The sequence below is a fragment of the Lepidochelys olivacea genome, assembly GCF_965140295.1.
Source record: "Lepidochelys olivacea isolate rLepOli2 genome assembly, chromosome: 19".
Lineage (NCBI taxonomy): Eukaryota > Metazoa > Chordata > Testudines > Cheloniidae > Lepidochelys > Lepidochelys olivacea.
In genome coordinates this window covers 6532794-6556242 of record NC_140429.1, presented here as the reverse complement: position 1 = coordinate 6556242, position 23449 = coordinate 6532794, and the positions used below count along the sequence as shown (strand labels likewise).

The 23449-nt window shown below is 45.6% G+C and overlaps 1 protein-coding gene and 1 long non-coding RNA gene across 4 annotated transcripts; one reads left to right on the top strand and one right to left on the bottom strand.

The window, feature by feature from the left end:
- Positions 1-279: 279 nt before the first annotated feature.
- On the bottom strand, positions 280-11746 carry TMEM39B (transmembrane protein 39B). Of its 3 annotated transcripts, none has more exons than XM_084609609.1 (9): positions 11608-11746; positions 9891-10094; positions 6731-6950; positions 5593-5676; positions 4248-4402; positions 3274-3610; positions 1820-2007; positions 1167-1287; positions 280-646 (listed from the first exon to the last, which is right to left on the bottom strand). In XM_084609609.1, the coding sequence occupies exons 2-9, from the start codon at positions 10016-10018 to the stop codon at positions 410-412; spliced, it is 1470 nt and encodes a 489-aa protein (XP_084465735.1). In that variant the 5' UTR covers positions 10019-10094; positions 11608-11746; the 3' UTR covers positions 280-409. The 3 variants fall into 3 exon arrangements, with proteins under 3 accessions (XP_084465735.1, XP_084465737.1, XP_084465736.1); XM_084609611.1 differs by having other exon boundaries at positions 9891-10011; positions 11608-11716; XM_084609610.1 differs by lacking the exon at positions 11608-11746 and having other exon boundaries at positions 9891-10149.
- LOC311510158 lies at positions 10972-16902 on the top strand. The gene is made up of 3 exons (XR_014709036.1): positions 10972-11104; positions 13431-13565; positions 15028-16902. It is a non-coding gene; the product is annotated as an uncharacterized lncRNA (long non-coding RNA).
- Positions 16903-23449: the final 6547 nt, after the last annotated feature.

Sequence of the window (23449 nt, the reverse complement as noted above, 5' to 3'; positions counted from 1 at the left end):
ACAGGGCCTTTGGCTTGACTGCTCCCAACCAACAAGCAGCTCTTAAACATGACCACACTGATCTGTTCATTCCTCCCCAACTCCACAGGCAGACCCCTCCCAACATCCTCTTCCCCCACAATAAACAACATTTGCACCTGTCAAGAATGGATGTTCAGAGTCATTTGTTAATGTGGAGATGCCCTTTAAGTAAAGATAGGATGTGGAAGGCTTATTGTTTGATGCGGCTAAATAAACACACAAACAGCTGTTGGGAGTACAAAAATATTTTTTTCCTTTTAATTACATCAGTTATCAAAGAAAAAAGCAGTGGTAACAAAAATACAAAGCTCTGAGGTTGTTTGTGGTTTTTTTTTTGTTTGTTTTTTAAGGTTTTTATTTTGTAATACAAGCTGAGCAGCAGTGCGATTTAATTGAACTTCTGCTCTGAGTCTCTGCTGGCAGAGTATGAGTAAGCTTTTCCCAGTACCAGCCGGTCACGCAGCAGCTTAAAGAAGGCGTAATAATTGCTGAAGAGGATGAGAGCCAGCGAGATGGTCTGGTGCCACTTCTCTGACGAGATCAGTGAGTAGAGCTGGTAGAAGATGACAGCTCCTTCCAGCAGAATTAAAATGTTCAAGATCCTCAGCGGTTTGCTGAAAAAGAACTGGAGGATAAAGAGCCCAGGGTAAGGTGCTGCATGGGAGTCAGACGCTCCACAGGAAATACAGGACACATCAGGAATGAATGCTCCATGAGCAAATGCACTAAGATTTCACTTCTGGACACCTAGCAGCATGTTCCCTTCTTGCTCACAAATGAAAAGAACTTCGGTGCTCTGCTCCCCAGAACAAGTGCACAGAGGTCCTTCTCAGAAAGCTCCCCCATTGTTAGTGCTCAGGAGAGGCTTGGGACAGGGAGAGAGGAAGCACAGGAGTAAGACTCATACCAGGGGCTATTCCTGGCTCTATCACTGCCCTGCTGTGTGATCATGAGGAGGTCACTTCACCACTCGGTGCCTGCTGGCCTTCCAACTTTGTGTCTCTCGTTTATTTAGACTAAGTTCTTTGGGGCAGGGACTGCCTATATGTCTGTGCAGTGCCCCAGGCAATGGGGCCCTGATCCTGTCTAGGCGCTATGGTGCTACAAATAATTCTAATAATAAAGGAGAAACAACGCCGGCTTACATGAAAGCGGAAGTGAGACACGTCGGATGGCACAGCCACATTGTAATGGCCCACAGCTTTGTACACGTTCTTGCTGTGTTTCACCAGCACCCCCTGTGGCCACATGCATTCTTCGGTCCACCTGCAAGAGAAACCAACTCCCTTAGTTCCACCTCCAGAATGACAAAATCAGTCACATGGCAGCTGGCTGCGGCTCTGAACAGAGCTTCTGCAGGGGGGTTAATGGCATTCCCCTATTAGCCGGGAGGGCTGCACCAATGCAGCCATTGACAGTCCTAATCCCTGAGTGTCACTAAGGTCTCTTCTAACTATTTGCTAAGACATAAAGTTGCGGTTATTTGCGAGGACAGAATTTGGCTCGTCGAGCTCTACAACTAAGTGTTTCATAGCCATTGTCACTGCTCACCAACAAACCAGAGGTTTGCTTGCTGCGTTCGGTAGTGGATGGGACAGATCATGCCCATACAGCATTAGGCTGATTAGCAGCCACACGGAGCAACTCCAGTTTCATTTTCCTGTTGCTGAACCTAGAGAGAGAGATCTCTCCCCAAGGGTGAATAGCAGCCTGGCAGATTTTTTCCCCACCCCATCATGACAAGAGCCAGCATACAAGAGAGAACAAACCAGTGCTAGCCAGTGGGAGAGGTCCTTACTGATGCTGTAGCACATTGGAGCATAGGGCAGGATCGACCTTCTGCCAGCAGCCCAGGTGTGCTGCAGCTTTGTGGAGGAGGTCGCAGTAGCGGGCAGGCAAGAGATGCTGCATCAGAATCACAGACGTACTGATGGATACCAGCAGGAACAGCTCACACGACCACCGTTTGTCGTAGTACTGAGTATTCTGTGGGGGGCAGGAATACAGTGTAAAAATGCATTAGGACACCCTGACCCAAGAAAACAGAGTTCGAACACGAGGCACTCAAGCGAACCGGTGCCTTTTCACAGCAGCAATTATTCCTGCTTGAGAAATCAGAGGCAGAGCAGGGCAGCAGCTGTACCAGCCCTGCATTCAGCAGTAATTGGCCAACCAAGAGAACACTTCAGATGCAAAAATCTACGACCAGCTGGGAGAAGGGGTCCTATTCGGGCAACAGTCACTCTTCTGCGTACGAGGGGGACAGTGAGTGAGCATGAATTCCACAACTGACACTTATGCTGCAATACTCTGTCTCGATGCCACTGGGAGAATCACTACTGCTCATAGACCCCATACTGCTAGAAGCAAACAATGATTCTGCTTTAGCTCAAACAGTAGGGGGCCTGCACTCTTAGAGCAGGCGGCTTTGAGTTCTATTCCTATGGCTTGCAAAAGTGACAGCCACGAAGCCGGAGGCATAGCAGATTACAATAGGTCCCTGAAGTCTCTAGTCTCGTTTTATACTCATCCAAATACATTTGCTGTACAGTACAACTTACTGTGAAAATCCAATAAAATAGATGGGGGAGAGTCCCCTCTATTACAATTCACCCCCTCCCTAAAGAGAGGTAGGAAAGAAAAGAAAATCAGTCTTACTCTTGTCTTGAATATGTCCCAACTAGACATTACAGTTCATGAAAAGTTGGCTTGGCCATAACCAAAGAAGAAATTTTGTAACTCCAAGGGGGAAAAGAGTTTCACCCCAACAGATGGAACAAGCATATGACACTTTGCCATGGATGACAGGAATATAGAAGTTTGTGTAACTTAAGGTAATCAGAGAGTTCAGTGGCTGAAACACACAGTAGGATTCTGTATTGTATTACAGAGTTAAATTTACACTTTTCTATTTCTTTCAAGCGTCTCAACATTCAGACCCCTTTTACTCCACAAAACTAACGACATCGCAGGCAATTCAGAATTAAGCAAATCCATATAAGCCAGGTGTAAATTGATTTAAGTTTGTCCACACAGGAGTCTCTGAGGAATGTGTGTGTAGACCAGCCCTTAGACTTACTGTACCCACTTTCCATACATCGGGTGAGAACTAACCATATCGCGGCCGTACCGGACCAGCGTCCGATTTTGCCAGCGACTGAAACAAAACTGCCTCGCTTGTCCCATGTGTGGGAGGAATTACACGAAACACACGCTAGAGCGGTGAGCACATAGGGGTGCATTGGCACTCACCTTCACAAACCAGACAGGCACAAAAGCCACATAATAGGCACTGAGCATGGAGCTCACCAGCACCTCTTTCATCCTCCAGTTAAAGTCCATCTTCAAATACTCCACCTCATTGCGGATCAGGTCTGGAGAGAGGCAGCACGCATGGGTGGGCATGGCCTCCATGCCATACATTTGCCTGGTATGCTGCTTCCAGGTCTCCTTTAAAACTGTTAGATAGTCTTTACCCCTGGAGTTCACATCCCCTGTCTCTCGGGGGCCAATGTTAGCCACTTGGGAGAAGAGGGCCGTCTTCCGAAAGTCACAGTTCAGCTGGAGAAAAGGAATGTACATGCCGAACCTGGAAAAGCACATGGGCAGGAAGGCTGTAACATCATCACCCCCAGTTCCTCCCCCCAGTCTGACTGCCATTCCCATGATACTGAAGATGCTTTAGCACCCAACATCCCCTTGTGAAGGGTGTTTGATCACGAGAGCCACTTCACACACAGATTCTAGAATGGGAGAGCTAGAGGGATACAGCCACATGACATTGTCCACATAGCTAATGGAAGCTAGAGACACAACACAATCAGGTCCACCTAATACGCACTGTAGGTTTTGGATGTACATGGCCAAAGGTGGCCGGCCAATATTAATACGGTTTGCTCATAATTAAGGCATGAGACGTCTCAAAGTGGACAGTCTTTTTATGAAACCCTGGGCAATTTGCAAACTGTGGTTAACTCCTTCACCGGGCAGGTCATTCAAGTAGAATGGGAAAGACATATACCCAGCTCCCAAGAGATCTAACCTAATATAGTCTTTATGATCTACCAAGAGAGTGAAAGGTTAAGTTCTGTGGCAAGGAAGTCAAGTGCTCATTTACTTTCAAGCCACATCTTGCCCCATATGGCATTGTAACAACAGACTTTGATTGGACAGGCAGCTTTAGAAATTCATCATCTAAACCCAGACGGGAGAAGAGAGGTACTTACGGGTAACACAGGAACAAGAGATTGAGGAATGAGTAGGTTCTGAAGAGGTGAATTATTGACCGGCACAGGCTCCAGCCTGTCCCAGTGAGGACTGCAAACCGAGTAATCACAAGGAAAATGGAGCGCGGTAGGGAGACTTTGCCGCTTTGTGAAGCCTGCAGAGGAGAAAGAGCAGGGCAGGAGTCAGACAACTTATCTCCTTCTGGAAAGCCAACAGGAGAAACTAGCAGCGTAACTAGTGAACGAGTTCTACTCGGTCCCACTAAGCCAGCACCACACAGTAGTGGAGGTGGAGTGACCTCCAGGTGCCATGTGACTGCAGCTGGAGGAGAGAGGCCTGACTTAGATCAGAATCTGCATCTGGACTCTCCAAGATCAAGAAGCTGAACCCTGGGCACAGATTTAATATACACTTCCTGTTCCGCTGGGGGAGCGGCGAGCTCCTGTGGTGTCTTGTCTAGTCCTGGAGGATCACCTGCCTGCAGCCTCGAAGGCTGCTCAAGCAAGAAGCAGATTACTTTCCTGAACAAAATGGGAAGAAAAAACCCCAGAATCCAATGTACTGCAGCAAGCCTCTGAAGTGAGCCAAATGCATCCGCAAATATAAACGGTTAGGTTATTCAGCTTCCTCTCTGCAGGAAGCTGGAGTAACTAAAGGGGAAGGGAAGGTGAAAGGAGCCATACGTCATTCTTTAGGAAAGGATAAAGCAAACCCACTACAGACTGAAATGCTAGGAATTCAGTAACCATCAAATATACATAATACAGGGAAACTCATATGAGTAATGGATGGCGACATCTCTGTAAATCAGTTTGCCAGTAGGAAACCACGTCTAGGTTTTATGTTGCAGTCAGTTCAAAACCCTTCAGAACAGGGCAGGGAAAAGGCTGAAGTTTAAAAGGGACACTCAATTTTACATTCAGCTTCCAGAATGTCCAAACTTCACCCTATGTTTAAGCTGCCAGGTACTAGCTATCATCTAGTTTTTTCTTTTAAATTTATCATTCCATTCTAAGAATCTTCTATACTCAGTTCATGTCAGCATAGCCCTTTGAAAACATACAGCACTCTAAGCACTTAGAGTACCTGCAGATCTCTCTGTAGCCACTATTATGCAGGTCCTACAGAAACTGTTGCTTTACTGATGTCACTTCAGCAATAACAGCTAGTGCACACAACTAATGACGCTGGTGTTTTGGCTTGATAAGGCTCTCTATTGAGTTGAAACTCACTTCTCCGCATTCTTTTACCTAATGCATCCACGATACAGAAAGGCAAACACAGATGCTAGTCAGAGAAGGTTGGGAAGGAGAGAATAGTTCTGAGTTTGGCCTGCAGCTTTACCTCCTTCACGATGGCACCGATCAGCCTACGCGCTAAGACAATTGTCGTCACTGTCAGCACGTTGAAGTCAATGAGATGAAAGTTCTGCAATGACAAAAAGGAAACACTTCCATTTTGCTCCAGGCAACAGAGCCACTCCTACCTCTCTTCTCCTGGACTATCAGGAGAATGCCAAGTGTGCACAGTGCCAGGATGTCCAAACTTTGCCCAAATTAAAGTCACTTGACAATTTACCTGGGGCCTCAGAGCCACATCTAGTTTGCATGAAGTGGAGCTGATTATAGCCATTTAGTCTTTCACAAAAAAGGTGAACCCTATAGAGACCAAGTCCTAGGATGCAGTGTAGCCAGGCTACTCAAATAAAGACGGAGCCGGGCCTGCTGGGACCTAGAGCTGCAATAAGCCGTGCTTTTGTATTATGGGCGAAGGCAGGCACTGGCCACAGTGCAGAATTCCCTGCGTGATGCATCTGAAGCCACGGGAGAGCTCTACACCTCAGCCCAGAACATCATCAGCCAGATGGAGCCACGGCTTGTTCCAGTCATGAAAGAGGCTTCTATTAAAACATTGGATCCCCACCTCTGCTCATCGCCTCTCCTGTATGCTGCTCGCTTTCTCCCCACTCCACCAAGGATTAAATTTAAGAGGATCAACTCTATTCCAAGAAGGGAAGTCTGCATTGGGATGGAATGCCAGATCTCATGATTCTTAACATTACAGATAAATTCAACGTAAGAGCTGGTGGGAGCCAGGGGGTTTGTATGTTCAATTTAAATACAATTTTTTCCCCTTCAATGCTTGTTATATCACTGCTCAGTGAATCAACACATACCCCTCTACTCCCTACAGTGGCACGATGCTGGGAAGGTGGGCTATTTTGCCCAACACTATAAAAATCCCACTGTCGCAAGAGCTGGGCTACATTGGGTGCTGGCTCTTAGACGGAAGTGCTGTCCTAAGAGAGCATCTACCCAGATGCTGTCAAAGAGCAGGAGGAACGGCGATATCTGTTGGGGAGGGAATAGGTTTTGGGTGCTCAGCAATCTGGAGAGAGCAGCCATGCACATGGGAGTGAGAGTGGAGGTACACTGGGGGCAGGGATCTAAAGGAGTACAGCAGCACATACCCAGATACCTACCAGTGATGTGTGTGACGGAGGGTGGGAGGGTGGGTACCACCACACGGTTTTGTAGATATTGATGTAGTGGACAAATAGAGCAATGAGATGGCAGAAGAAGAGCTGAAGTTCAAACAAGACACTCCTCTCCACAGGCAGCTCTGGGATCTTACAATGCCGGAGGGGAACCACTGTCTGGGTTGCCAGAGGAGGGCTGGAGAGGCCTGTACCTGAACCGCTCCTACCAAGATAAACCAAAACCCACCAGTTACTCCCCTGAGATGGGTTTTTTTTCCTCAGCCTAATGCCCACCAGCAGCCCACACACTCAGACTGCAGAGGATGGATGGATTTATCCTAAGTGAGGAGCCCAAGCTGAACGCCACACCCAGAGGCTGCAATGAACTGGTAGAGCCAATGCTTAAAAAACATCTGTTGCACGTGGATACGAGACAACGTACAGAAGTAGCACCGCATGCTCTGGATGTGCCAATACCGTTTTGCCTGATATAGGCATGGCACTTGGTTTGTACAGCAAGAACTATATTTGGGATCCCCCACCTTGAGCAAGGTCTGAGAGCAGAGCTCCTATGCACGCAGCCCAGCAGGGACACCGAGTGGCCTTTTACAAGTGTTTCTGCCTCCCGCTGCTATTTACATAAAGTGTAAAGTGTATGCACAAAAGATTTGGTGCCATAAAATCCAAGTAAATAAAATAAATTATGAGATTTCTTATTCTCCCAAAGCCTATTTAAAGCCACAGAGGAACCATGAGGTTTAATCACAGGTTTGTATTCCTGTGTACATGAGCAACTCCAGCTGCCAACCATTTACTCAAAGAGAAGGGTATAAATGCAAGTCAAGCAAGGTGCATCCAGCGAATGATTCCTAAGCAACAACACTCAGTAATTAGGTCTTGGATTTCCAAAGGGGCTTCAGAGCATTAGATGCCAAACTCCCATTAAAAATCCCAACACAGAACCATAAAAGTCACAGCTATAGTGACAGCAGAAAAGCTTCCAATCAAGTGAATGGAAAAGGAGGGTTCAATCCAAGCTGTTAAAAAATATAAGACTGTGAAGGCTGAAAGCCTTAAACAAAAGGTAAGTCTACAGTGCAATCAGAGGTGTGACCATGACAAAATGGGAATGTCCTTCATGTTTTCTCTGAATACTGTATGCACGCCTCAGTTTCACCTATGTATTACTCAAGTTTCTAGGTGATGGGATAAGGCTGTGTTGTTCTTGCAGAGATCCCTAGAGGGCAGGTGTGACACAGAATGGCTGACACCTGCAACTGATGGCCAGAGCCTGTCCTCTGCAAGGAGCCAGTCAAATCTGCTGGAGAACAAAGAGAGGTGGACACCAGGTGACCTCTTTGCTCAGAGAAGAGACAAAGCATGGAGGTGGGACAGCTGGGGGTGACTGAGGCTGGGCTGCTGCATGCTGGTCAATCCCCTGGTTTGGGACTGGGGGCAGCTGGGGGCCCTGTGCTCTGGATCCCCCCTACAAGGGACTTTGCTGAATGTTCCTCCTTACTGTGCTAACAAGATATGTTCTACACTGTGTTTCCGATGACTAATAAACCCTTCTGTTTCACCTCGCTAGCTGAGAGTCACTGCTGACTGCGGAGGTGGGGTGCATGGCCTCTTTGGGACGGCATGTAAGGTTTCCCCAGCTGTCCCATCCAGGTGGGCTCACTGTGGGGAGCTCATGTTGTGAACAGGGGTGCTGAACACTCCAAGGTCAGACCCAGGAGGCACTGAAGCCAAGGAGGTTTGCCCTGGTGAGAGTGTGTCCTGAGGGGAAGACGCTGCACTAGAGTCCTGTCTGACTTCACTCAGAGCATGCCAGAGCGCCAAGTCTGAGACCCCGTGACCGTGCCATACTAACTTTGATCCTGCCAGCTCAAACAATCGCAATGAAACTGCGGCAACTTGGGGGGCTGCCCAGGCTGTACTCCGCCACACTGGACCTGGGGAACGTACTCGGGGTAACTGGTTCTGCTGTGGCCTTACTGCGATTGTTACTGGAGCTAGTTAGATCAAAACTAGCTCAGGTGTGTTGACACGTGCAGCAGTCACACCTCTGATTGCAGTGCAGACGTACGCAGAGGCTCAGATGTGTCACTGAAGGGATAACTTAGCATTCGCAGCATGAGCTCTGAAATCTCCGAAGCCCCAAAACTCACAGGATTGATTAAGCCCTTCAGCCTTTGGATCTCCTGCTGGAAACAGAGCTTCTGTAATATAGATGTCCAGAAGACAGAGACCTCACAGGCTCTATGCGAACACTGAAGATCTAATGGCATTCTTTATAGCATAAGATTCTTACCCTGCCAAGCCTTTCCCCTGCTTATCACAGGGGCTTGCCCTCTATCTCCAAGGAGGCCACATGCACGTCAAGACTGCTGTATGTATATGGATGATAAGGTGCTTGGACCCCTTGGGACGAACTGCTATGTAAATGAGTAATACTAAAGAAACACCTCAGCCTACGGCCACAATCAGGGAGTATGTTAAGGGATATTCACCTGCAGTGTCAAGGATGTTCTATTCAAGGTATTTATGAAGTGCTCATCACATGGGTATCCAAGTGTTGATTTCCCTCAATGTCTCACTTGGCACCACTTCCCCTCTCCTTCCCTAAACCTCTGTGCTTTCCCCACAGAAGTCAGATCGAAAGTGAAAGCATATAATCCAAGGCTGAGCTGCTACCATTCAACCAGTTTAGGATTTGGGAAAGAAAAGCAGACTGCATCTGTCTGTACTAACCAACTGCTGCCATATGCTGCTGGATAGGGTTGATCCACCAAGCAGAACTCTGGAGCCAAAACTTTGTCTATAGCACCCCACCCTGCAGAATCTAAAAGTCCTTTAGAACACTCCTCTCAGGTAACTAAGCATCACATGCACTTGGCAGTCCTGGGGTGTATCAGAACCCACATTTCCCAATCTCCATTCTTTGCTTTAATGACAAAAACATACTCCAGGGAAGTTGTCACGGATCAGCGAGACTACTGCAACCCGACATCAGCATACCAACAAAAAAGTTACCGAATCACTGACAAAACGGCCAGGGTAAGGGATGGAAAAACATGAACCAGCCTCATTGTCAAACTACATGTTTCATAGAGGAAGAACTGTCACAGCACATAAGGGAATAAAGGGGATGCATATTTACCTGGTACGTGAGCGCACACCAGTGACCGATGAACTTGTGGAATGTCCAGAACCCCCAGTAGCCCCAGTTTCACAAAGAGGATTTCGGCAGTAGGACGTTCGGTTAGGGCCCCGCCTTCCCCCTGCCATAACAACAAAGGGTATGGAGACTGCCCTGAGAGGTTGACTGCTGCTCACTGTTTGACTATTTCTTCAGTCCTTAAAACTGAAAAGGAAAGATTTATAACACACATGGATTTGGAGCAGAGTAGGTAGGTAACTTTCATACTCCTCTAGCATCTCAAAGCATCAAAGACTAACTTCACAGCACCCCTACAGTGTTATCCCTATTTTACAGATGAGGCAATGTAGGTACAGGGGCCCAGATCCTCAAAGACCTGAAGAAGAGCTCGGGGTTGCTTGAAAGCTTGTCTCTTTCACCAACAGAAGTAGGTGGTCCAATAAAAGATACTACTGGACCCACCGTGAGCCATTAAAAGGGGAGGGTGTTTTTTTGTGAGCCTTGACTGCTTAAAACTCTATTGTGTTATTGGTCTTTAATTGTCCCTTAACCTCAATCCCAATTAACAGTTAGAACTTTGTTAAGGCTTAACACCCATGCCCCTCAGTTAGAAGATAAACACGGCCATGGCGGGTCAGATCAATGGTCCATCCAGCCCAGCGTCCTGTCTTCCAACAGTGGCCAATGCCAGGTGCCCCAGAGGGAATGACCAGAACAGGGAATCATCAAGTGATCCATCCCCCGGCCCCCATTCCCAGCTTCTGGCAAACTGAGGCTAGGGACACTTCAGAGCACGGTTTTGCATCCCTGCCCATCCTGGCTAATAGCCGTTGGTGGAGCTAGCCTCCAGGAACATATCTAGTTCTTTCTGAACCCTGTTATAGTCTTGGCCTTCGCAACATCCTCCGAGATCCACAGGCTGCCTGTGGGGTGTGTGAAGAAACACTTCCGATGAAGTGAGCTGCAGCTCACGAAAGCTTAGGCTCAAATAAATTGGTTAGTCTCGAAGGTGCCACAAGTCCTCCGGTTCTTTTTGCGGATACAGACTAACAGGGCCGCTGCTCTGAAATTTCCCTTTTGTTTGTTTTAAGCCTGCTGCCTGTTAATGAACTAAGGTGTGAGGGCCCCCACTAACTACCCTCCAGGCAGCCCTCCAGCAAACTAGGGACGGCTACGCTGGATAGCAGACAAGACACACAGGAAACACCTCCCAGGTGAGAAAAAACAACTACTTAAAAAGAGCTTTCCCCTCCCCCCCCCCCGCCCCCCGGCAGCACGAAAGAGCCCAGGCCCGACGCTGCTGCAGCAGAAGGGCCCTGCTGAAGTGGGGCGCCGCCGAGGGGGGTGGGGGGTGCCGGGCCCCGGGGGTTGTACGGGGGCAGGGCGCAGCGGAGAGGAGGGTGTGTGGGGCACGCAGGCGGGTGGGGGGGGGGCGGCCACCGGGGAGATCGATGGGGCGGCGCGTGCACGGGGGGGAGGTCGGCCAAGCGGTGAAAGGGCCGCGGGGGGGGGGTGCAGAGCAGGAGCCCCCCCCCCCCGGGGGGGCCACCGGAGGTTCAGGACGGGCCCGGGGACTCCTCGGGGGCGGGTCTCTGGATCTGCGGCCCGACCCCCGTGCGAACCACCCCCCCTCCCAGCGAGGGGCGGGTGTCGCTAGCCCGGGGCTCCGAGCCCGCGCGGCGGGGCGGCCCGGCCCGAGCCGCTCCCACCCCCTCACCCATCGCCGCTCCGGCTGCAGTAGGTCGGCCTGCGGCGGCGGGGACAATATGGCGGGCGGGGCCGCCAGGGGAGAGACGGCGGCGAGGAGCGGCCAAACTTTCTCACCGCGCGAGCGGGCCCCGCCCCTTAAAGCGGCAGAGCCCCGCCGGGGGGGGGGGCGGAGGAGCGGGCTCCGCCCCCTGGGCCGGCGCCCGGCGGTGGAGTCGGGGGGGCGCAGAGCGCGGCGGTCCACGTGTTCGAATCGCCTCGCCCCCGGGCCCCCGCGCGGAGGGGGAAACTGAGGCACGGAGCAGGGCAGCAGCTTCCTCAGCGCAAAGAAGGCGTCAGGGGCAGAGCTAGAGGGAACCTCGGCGGTCTTGGCTCTCTGTCCCCTATTCCCCCTGCTGTAGCCCCTAGACCCTACTCCCCGCCCTGGAGTCCTGGGTTCCCTGGCCCCCCTCCGCCACAATGTCCAGCCACGCCTTTGCCCCTGCTCGCCCACAGAACCCAGGCGTTTCAGCTGTACCCACTAGGCCACACTGCCTCAAGTCAGTGGCCTGTACATTTTGACCCAATTTGTATGTGGACCTGAGTGGGGGAGGTGTCAGACAGGCAGAGGCTGCATCTCCTTCCCGCAGCTACAGCGTGCTGGCATCTGCTTTGGATTTATTTCTGGCTCTGACCCTAGATCCTGCCTCCATGCTGCCCTTGAGGCAGGGAATTTTTTAGCTGGCCTCCTACGGCCCTCCCATTTATACTAAATAACCACATCATACATGAGGACTGAGGCTAGGAAAACGTGTTATAAAGCACCCTGTCCCTTTTTTTGTTGGATCTTTCATTTGCGAGGAAAGAGGAGGGGTACAGCACAAAATCGGGAGTGGAAAACAGGCAGGAATGGTATAAGGCAGTAGTTCTCAAACTTTTGTACCGGTGACCCCTTTCATATAGCAAGCCTCTGAGTGCAACCCCCCACCCCTTATACATTAAAAACTTTTTTATATATTTAACAGCATTTTTAATGCTGGATACAAAGCAGGGTTTGGGATGGAGGCTGAAGGGTCCGGACCCCATTTGAGAACCCCTGCTGTAAGGTGCTCAGATAGCACCTAAAAAAACCAGCAGAGGATAGGAAAGATGTAGGGATAATTTTACTGTAAATATAGTTTTTATAAAACAGACTGCATTTTCCCCCTTCAGGGATAGGTATATATGTATTTACAATCTAGTGTTTTTTTTAACACTTCACTGAGAAACCCAGAAGAGGGGCATACCTACCATACAGACCCTTGTTTATCTTCTACAAAGCATATATAGTAGACACATGCTAATGTATATAGCTGATCTCTAACACTGGGCTTCTGGTTCCTGGAACCCCCTAAAATTTTATTACAAATTACACCTGGGAACTCAGTCAGAGCCTTCACCAGTTGTGGTCAGGCAGAAGTCCCTAGTGGGCTCGAAGAACTCCATACGATGTTGCTGCAGGCTTTATATTAAACTGTTTCACTCTTCCCAGGGGTGTACAAGCTGTATATGTAAGGTGGCTGTAAACTGATGGAACAGGGGTTGTAAAAGGTTACTGAGTGCTACATACAGGATTTTTTTATTTTTGAGGGGGGCGCACTAGGTGGTAGCCTTGGTTGTAAAGTTACAAATAAAAACAGGCCTTTTCAGAGCTAGGGGGAACCCAATAGTCCATGTCAAAAATACACAAAAGGTGCAGTTTAATGGCCCTTTAACTCTAACATTACTGCAATTTCAATCCAGGCTGGGAAGAGTCGACTGTGGCTAGAAAGTCGTCCAATGATTAGAGAAATAATGGTTAATATTTTTTTCTAGGCAATCTGAAAACAGGACTTCTAATGGAATGCTGGCTGCAACCTTTCATCTGCTAGTGGTGGCCAAGGAGCTCCAGCCTAAAACAACATCCACATGATTGGGGAGATAAGGTACATTGAGTGCCACTTGTAACAGGTAAAACTGCACTTTAAGTGTAAATAAATGTGAAAGGAGAGAATTTTGGGACAAATCCTCAACAGAACCCTGGCAGTTACCTTACTTTCTCTTCATTACTAATCCCCAACACTCTTACGCTTAGCAATCTCTCAAAAGATCATCCTTCCAGTGGTACCACAGCAGGTTCAGCTGCCTCCCAGAAATAGCATTTTGGTCTTTCAAGCATCTGTGATCCAAAGCCGAAATCTGCCCCAGTTCCTACCCCCCTAAGCATGCACCCTTCCCTGTGCTCAAAGACTATGGGGCATAGATTAATCCCCATAGCTGAGTGCAACTCATGACACCAGCAGTGAGCTGTCTGTAATCTAGGACTCTCACCTACTGTAGAGGGAGAACAGAAAATGCTGATGTTCCGACAAACATGGTTGGGGAGACTTGAGCCTGCTCTCCTGCCCTGTGTTATTAGACTATTCTAATAACTTGAAACTCCCCAGTATACAACTTCCCTCTAACACTAATCTGTAGCTAATTAAAACAGCATGCTCATAAAAACCAAAAAGCTAGCCAGCTGATTAAATCCATCTAATGGACAGAAATGCAGTAAAGTTTTGACCATTTCTACTCTTATGGAACAGGAAAGAACAATGCAGATTTGACTAGCTCCTGTCCAAACTGTGCCATAAAAGGTACATGGATTTCTGAAGAATGAGGAGCCTCTCCAGGACTATCTGTGTGAAATTCTCAACAGTCTAACGTCCGACCAGTCTAATTAAAAATTTATTAGAATGAGATTAAAACAAGACAAACTGCCTACATAACACATTCAGTCTGAATCTCTGCAAAGCTCTTCCAGATACAATGACTTAAAATCTCTCTCTATTTTTGAGGACTCTTATCCAATTGACCACCACAACACCCTTTCGGCCTCACATGACTCAGCTTTCTGATCTCTTAAAATGTCTCCCTGTCACGCTGCATTCCTCTATAGTCTGAGACTATTTCTGACAGACGTTCAACTTGTGATAGATTTCATTGCACCAGTAATTAAATTATAAGCATTTCAAACATGTGTCAAATGTTCAGGTGTACCACCTGGAAGGAAATGCAGTAGTTTGTTCTCTGTACCATGGCTTCTGTTCTCTACATCCCAGATCCCTATCCAACCTAGCACTGGACTGGATAGAGACTCCATGAATTATGGCTTCAGGCAAGAGTAGTAATTGCAGGAGGATAAACTTAAAATCTCACATTTGAAAGCAAGGAAATTCACAGTCAAGGCCTTTATCTACTGGGAATAACTATAAACTTATGTTAATCATATGGTTAACGTATTGCTGAGTATTAGCCTGACTAGGCTTACTAAGTAACCGAGCTCCTACCTATGCAATAATGAAACTAAGATTTGCCTTGATTCATTTTGACTTTTGTCTTACCAATAATTCCCCCCCTCACTTTTTTTTTTTTTTTTTTTAAATTTCAGCTCCTAACTTGTGGATGTTGCCGATGCTACAGTGCAGACGATGGGATACTGCACAATCCGACAGAGGATCGGCTATGTCCTGGCTGGAGGCAACACAGTTTATACAATTAGTGAACTCATTAAACAAGACAATACCAGATGGTGAAAGGGATCTGCTTTTCCAGCCTCCAATGTTCCTTTATGATGGCTATGCACAGAAAAGGAATATTCAGACATCCGCAAGAGCACAATTCTTAACTCATTAAAAATTTCTGTTCTATATGTAATTGCAAAGATTCCCGGTCACCATTACTGACTGCACATCAAACATTGAGATTTAAGGTAGAAACCTGTGCATTTTTAGAGAAAACCTCCTACTGGGTTTGCTTCTAAAGCTAGAAATGGAACTAGCAGCTTAACTGGGAAAGAGGCATACTTTCCATTTCAGTGCTGACAGTTACCACTTCCCTTCCAGGTTCTGAAGCAAGTGAGGAAGCAGACTTCAGTGTCCTCTTTACATACATACAAAGAGACCCCTTCTGAAAGACAGGCTAGGTTAGTTAATGAGATTGAATGTTCCTGTCCACATTATGAAAGAAACCAGCTCACTCATATTACTCTCTGGTTTCCCAAATCTGAGTAGTAGAACTGGCTCATTTTGCAAAATGGAGCATTTTGAGATAGGAGCAGACACTAACAAGCTGTAGTACTGGAAGGTTTCAAGGGCTTGGTCAGAATAGCAAAGTTAGCAGCAAACTCCATTACTGGTGTGTGTGTCAGGAGGGAGAAAAGGGATAGTATTTATATTCAGAACTATGAGACCTTTGATTTTGGCCACCCTACAGCCACATTAAATAGATGGTCTCTGCCTTTGTAAGCCTACAGTCTAAACAACATATCAGCGAAATTCAGAAGCTCAAGTCTTACCAAGATTTATGCCCTGAAACCAGCTCTCCCTCAAGACAGAGTAAGGTATTAAACGACTGTCCCCTTCTCCAAACAGCTTACAGAAGTCTTTCGTTATTAGTACTTCCTCTTCTTGCCTGCATCCCCCAACCGAGCTATTTCAATCCTTAATAGGCACTCAATGTTCAGAGGCCCAGGGAGGAAGGTGCCCCAGCTGGTGTGTCTCACCTCTCCTGATGCCACTCCCAGATTCCTGCTCAACACCTTACAGATCATCCCATGCCCATTTGTTCTTTTGAAAGGCAGGGGCGTGATTTAGCGTATTACTGTTCAAGAAGGGAAGGGGTAAGGAAGGAAGAGTTGCCCTTATAATTATCAACTATCCTTGGCTCTGCTGTAAAACAGATGGCACACATTCTGTATTAAATAGAAACCTCATTTGCTTTCGTGGTCAAATAAGAGCCCAACCTTACTCTTAAAAACCAAGCTGGCCTCAAAACCTTGTATATGTAACAGGGGATCATAATTCTATCTGAATCCAGAAAGCAATACTGAGCCACAAAAAGAAAAGGAGTACTTGTGGCACCTTAGAGACTAACACATTTATTTGAGCATAAGCTTTCATGAGCTACAGCTCACTTCACTGGATGCACAATTAGCTATCTAGGTAACTTACTCTTTTGTCCTACTGAACATATACTACTGAAGATTAGATCCCCTCTCATGCAGGGGCATTCACAAATATAAAAAGCTATCACAGTGAAGTTGTAAAATAAGATACTCACTTTAGTAATCCCAACAGATAGGAAAAAGACGCAGACTGCTAGTCTTTGTAAATACATGTTCTTACTACTGTTACCACTTCCTCCTCCCACCTCAGTTTCCCACATCTATTAAACATTGACAATGACCGCAAACTCTGAAGCAGGGGCTGACTTTTACTATGTCATAATGGGGTCCTGACCTTGACTGGGACCTCTAGGTGGTAGTGTAATATCAAAACTGTAATCCACTTGGTACAGTTGACTTTTGGATCTCAAGGATTCTATTACTTATAGGTAAAACACAGAGGCATGTGTTTGATCTGAACCACACCCCAATGGAAAAATGTGACTGAATAAAAGGAAAATTTACTTTTAATAGATTCAAAGGTAAAAACCATTATGATCATTTATTCTAACCTCCGGCATAACACAGGCCATAAAATTTGACTCAGTCCCATGTGAAGCCCATAATTTCTGGCTAAACTAGAGCATCTTTCAGAAAATCATCATAATCTGGTTTTCATGTTATAATTCTACAATCAGTACATATACTAGACCAAAAAAGATCAGATTATACCAACACTATAAGATGAATAGAGGAAAATGCTTCAAGCAGCATGTTCTCAAACCAGTTTTGGCAAACACAATTATTTACAATGAGATTTACATTCCTCCATAACCCTAGCATCTTTTATATAAACACCCAACATATGCAGGAAGCGTAATGTAGAAGCAAGCTGTATACATTCCAAATGGCAGTGCCACAAGATTCACTTCTACTGGATAAAAATCTGCACCGTAATGGATGATCTTTATCACATCTTTTCCACAGGATATAAAGGTTGTGCCTAGTAGGAAAGAAATGGGAAAAGAATTGGTACAATGATGGAAATGGTTACTAGGACTAATTACATTGCAAAAAAATATGTATTGAATAAATGGACTATGGAAATCACCCATACATAAATTGTTTCCCTAATCAATCTATTTACACCAATGGACTAATACTTTTAGATAGCAGACACACTTTTGAAGATCATGACGGGTAATTAACATTTCAGCACCACGGTCATTCCCAACCTTCCTTTCCTATTGCAGAGGAATATGATTAGAGATACTTGTTTGCGTCCTTACAGTTCCATGTAAGATATATCTGCTTCTATGTACTTATATAGTCCCTACATATCAGAGTTTTTGTTCGTTTTGCAAAGCTGCAGTGGTTTACGGGCAACATAATTAATAAGGGACTATTATTTTGCAATTCTGTTCTTTAGGAAGTCTCAAGTTTCTCACTCCTGGGTCTCAAAAGATCCAGTGAGAAACTGACCAGAAGCTTGAAAACTACAAGCTTTAGAGGGCTGCCCAGTCCACTGATGCCTTCAACTGTCAATTCTTTTTGAGTGAAGGTTGGGCTGTTGTCCAATGTATCACTAGGTTTGCAAGGAGGGCAGGTGGGTGGAGACAATAAAATGCTTCCACAGGATAAGCAAATGAATGATAATCACAGTATCCACCAGAGGGAGCATGTCAGCTGTCAGTGGTGAAAGTAAATGACAGCCAAAGGAATCATGAGATTATACCTCTTAACACAACAGGCTCAAATTGTTCCGTCAACTGATGTTGGGGGGTGTGCAGCCCTTCAAAACTCTTAGCTAAGCAAGCTGTGGTCAGGCTTGAAAACCCTGAGTGAGAAGCCTGTGCCTGTATCTTTAACAAAACGAAACAATAAAAAAACAGCCAGTAGCTAGCTTAAACCTCAGAAACCCACCAAGGTTTGGCGGTCTGTTTACATACAAACAACCTTCATTTCTCCTTAGTCTTCTGCACATTCCCACTCTTCGGATAGTTTGGCAAGTAGAACACTAAAGATGGGAGGGAGGGAAATGGAGCCCTAATTAAACAACTGAAAAACTGCCCTGCCAAACTGTGTTAGATCTGGCTGCCAAATTAATACACAGTGTTTCATGAATGTGTGAGCTGAACTCCATGTGACAGGTCTACCTTCTACCTAATTCAATAAAGGGAAGACATTACTAACATACACTATAGAAACAGCAACCATCCTAGTGGAATTGGGTACAAGAACAAAAGGAGGGGAGAGTGAAGAATTTCTATAACTCCCTTCTATACACTGTCTAAGGTCATGTCTTCACTTTCCAGGAATTGAGGCTGCTGCAATCAATGTAGCAGGGGTCGATTTAGTGGGTCTAGTGAAGACCTGCTAAATCAACCACAGAGCACTCTCCAGTCGACTACCTGAGAAGAGTAAGGTTGACCTAAGCTACGTTGACTCCAGCTACATTATTTACCTAGCTGGAGTAGCTTAGGTTGACTTACCCCAGTAGTGTAGACAAGGCCTCACTCACCTAGATACAAACTGAGCAGAAATAGATTGACCCTCAGAGTGACCAGAGTAGGAAATGATTGGAGGACCTAAAACCTCATAGCGCCATTCAAATAAGAAAGCGTTCTTTTTGTATCTACAGGATCTAGGTTCTCCCTTATGTACATGAGATTTTGGAAAGAATACTGGTAAATAAATACAATTATTTATATGAAAATCTGAAATTTCTTTAGGAAGTACTTTGGGGTAAAGCCCAAGAACTACCTTGTCCTTATAGAAAATAGCATAAGCCCACAAGAGTTTAAAATGGAGGAGACATAAGTTATAACTATGTTTACATTCCTGGAGAAACTGGATCTTATAATGGTGACTATAAAGTTCAATAAACCCTTTAAAACAATTTAATGTGTTTGAAAACAGATTTGCCATCAATCTGCACATGGAAAGCTGCTACTGCTGCTAAATGAACTTTAACGGAGGAGATGGACAAACCCATAACATTTCGGTATAATAATCTAAAATGGGTTTTGAATAGGACTTGAAAAATGGAGCAACACTCTTAAATACCAAAGTAACAAAAAGGATCTTTGTATGTTGCCATGTCGAGTGAGTTAGTCTGAGAGTGACTATGAAAACAAGAGAACCCCTCGTATGGGATCTGGCACTAGTGTCAGCCTTTTTTTGAAACTGGTTGAGAAGAGGAGGGATTGGTCCTTCTAGCTTTTACTGGTTGACAAGTTCCTTTACTACTGGTGAAGATACATTATTTTTGTAGCCAAACTCAAAATGTTGAACACTGAGTGGATAGCTTCTTTCTAAGGTACTGAAGGCAATTTTAAAGTCAACACTATCCATACCCACTCATCTGTGGAACTGAATTGCATCTTCCAAAGGAGAGGACGCTACATTTCCATCTGGAGATGAATCACCTTCTGGTTTAATGTTCTGTGGTTGAAAATCTACTGGAGGGGATATTTCTTCTCCCTCCTCAGGAAGCATATCTTGTACCCAAGGTAGGAGAGCTTTCTCTAGCTGTTGGTTCTGAGCATCTCTGATCAGAACATCTCCGACTCATAGACTTAGCTGGAAGCTGCTCTGGAACCAGAGCGTCAGACCTTCTTATATGGTATGGATAAGTAGGGGTGGGCCAATAGTGCCAAAAGCCTCCATGGTGGCATGTGCCAGTCTTGCTAATTACCCCATTCTGGCATCAAATCATATGCTTCTTGCAATAGACTGTCTCAGGGTGTCCACTCCAGAAGAAAGACCTATTTCAGGGAAAACTGTTGATCCTTGGATGCTGTTATCGGAACTAGCTCCTCCCAACGAAGTTGGGATCTGGAGAATGGAAAATGGTGAGTGTCTTTCTCAGAGAGCCAGCTGGAGTCTTAGGTGGTAGGGAAACTGTCTCTGGAGATCTATCCCAGTCAAGCTCCCAACTTGGTTTCTTGGTTCTGGGAAAAAAGAGACATAGTCGAACTGTCCTCTCTTGTGGAACCACATGAATCTACACTGTAGTGTAGAAGTAGGAACCTTAGTAGTCAACATACTAGGTTCCACTGATCTCTTTTGGATCCACCCCTTCCCCCTGCCCAGACCTACCTGGCATTTTATCTTTAGATCTTGAAGCCACACTGAACTCAGAACGGTCCTAAGAATCGTTTAAGATATGCTTCAATTTGGCCTTCCTTTCCCTCGTAATCGAAGTGCTTGTTTCCAGTGGTCTCTCTTGAGCTTTGTGTTCCTTATCTGGAACCAGGTCTTCTGGAGGGAATATCTGTGGTGTTGGATCAGAGGATTTGCCAACCATAAGCTGAGTCAACTTGGAAGTGAAGCTCTCTGCCAAAGCCAGAGCCTTCACTATTGAAGCCTTCCTGGATTCAGAAGTACTCGGAGCGGATTCAGGTCTTTTATCCTTTCACTAGGATCCTCTAGCAGCATCTAATCTCACAGGCTTGGCTGACAAGTGCTGATGTAACAAAAGGCTAGTCTGTCTCTCTTAACAGGCCCAAGGAGTAAGTGTGGTGCGTATAGCACAACATGAAGGAGAATGCTTTTCTCCTAAGCATTTCAGGCACCGAACAGGACGGCTGGAAGCCAGGAAGACTCCTGGGTGTGACACACACCTTTAAAATCCATGCTTCTTGACATTTGGCTCCACCATGACTTGTTACCAGGTAATTATCATGCTCTTAGCTAGACTAACTTATCCTAAAACTACTAACATCAACTAATCTAACAAAATAGATATTTTACTGATTGCTATGGATCCTTGTGATCCTCATCCTTTCACTGCTGTGGTTGGAAGGAACTGAGGCTGCAGCTGGTGCTATGCCTCCTTTTGGGGCTACACCTTCAGAATGTGTTCAAACGCTAGCTATGGAGAGGCATTCGAGCACTAAGAGGCACTGTTACCAGAAGGTGCCTCCATGCAAGCTGCACCAGCCAGTTCTCCCTAAGAGTGGGAATATGCAGAGGACACGTGAAGAACATTACTAGATATAACTGCTCCACTGCTGGAAGGTGGGGTAGCACCTCCAACACTGCCTTATGTTGGCTTTGAAGTGAATCCTCTCTCCACATCACAGCCAAGAGTCAGCTCAAAAGATGGCCTTGCTCTTGCTTTGCCACACTTCCACCTCTCCCCAGATCCATCACTCAGTTTCATTCCACAGGAGGATCTGTGGGAGAGCTCTTAGCCGGTGCACATTCACCCACACAACCCCCGCCTCCCCCACTGACCACTACAAAAGCCAGTCACAATCAGCCTTTTAGAACAATCTAATTTATCTGTGTGCATATGAAGAGCTGCTTCTGTTTAGCACCTCAGATGGCAACGCCTCCACCTCCTACACAGAAGATGTTAACAACTAGCCATGTGATGCAAAACTGAATAATAACCTACCCAGTGTGTTTGACAAAAACATCTTCACCCAGGTGATTTGTGGTGACGTTCTTGACTCCTGCAAATTGAGAAAAGATTGTGAGTTTCCTTAATGGAAAAACAGAGATTTACAGAAAAAAGATCCTGCATGCAAATTACACAGGAAGGAAAACATGCAACTTAAGCTGAGCTCTGAACATTTGCATAGTGAATATCAATGTTGGGGTCTATAAGGGTCATCATTTTACATTTTAAATAACTGAGCAGAATTTTTTTGGCAGTAGTAGGACTATCTATATTCGGTGTCATTTTACATTTTTGAAATTTAAGCTTTCAGATTCCTTTTTTTGCCCAGGTTACATTACAGTGCATTTACAAAGTGCACGATTATTGAAATTATTGCTAATTTATGCAAAAGCATGTGGTCTTTTTTTAAAAACATCTACTTTTAAACATTTTTTTTTTTCAAATTTTACATTAACATTTGAAGAATTGTTTCAATAAAGTTTATGCAAGTTGCCGTCACAGTTTATGTAAAAGAGAAATGTGCTATTAAAAGCAGACATTTAGGTTACCTTTTGTTTTTTGCGATGCATGTTAGCTTTACACATCCTTATTCTCCTGCGATAATTTTCCTTTAAAAGGGGGGTATAGGGTGATCTTTTCATCAAGCAAGACATTATGCCCTGAAAGCTGACTCCAAACCATTGTTGAAAATTGTTATTTACATTTTAATAACAATCTACAAATACAACTTTTTGTTTTAAAGTATTCCGCTCAATCATGCACTGCTACAGGCAGTTTGGTTCCTAATGTTCTAGCACATTTTTCACCCCCGAGCAGTTTATTTCTCCCCCCTATGATGTCAGATTTATATTTTGCAGAGAAGGGCAATACAACAAACCACCTCAAGTTTCTTTAAGCAGCATTTTACTTTAACCTATTATGCTTTCCCAGAAGGATATTAAAAGCAATCACCTGCCCCCTTCTCAAAACAATTGTGGGTTTGTAACTGGCTTCCCAAATGCAGGCCACCTTAAAGCAGGTAGGCATCACCTTTAGACAAGGGTTAGTTGTGTTCAAAAACAAAATAAAGCTTCTTTTTTCCTCCTGTTGGTAGCTAGGTCTTGGATTTGTCAATCTTCATTTTGTCATTCTACTTTTAAACCAGCCATTTCAGACTCCATCTGGAGTCTGCAGAACGCTGAGGCTATCTGAAATCTGAATCAATAAACTAATTCCGTCCAGCCCATAAACACTCCTTCCACTTGCAGTTTTGCAGAAGTCAGATTTCTGCTTTAGTACTGGTTCAAACTGCTTTCAACAACTTCCAGGGGGTGAAAAAAAAAAAAAAGTTTTTTTCCTCCTTTTTATATTAAGCTCACTCACCAGCTTGATAGCTTTTTGTAAAGGTTACAGAAAAACACCATTTTTAAAATGTCTCCATATTTTAAAAAAGACCATTAACTTTAGCATTAATTTAAGTTTATTTGAAAGAGAAAAGCTATTTTATTGCTCAACCAAAAAAAATGACAATTCATCACA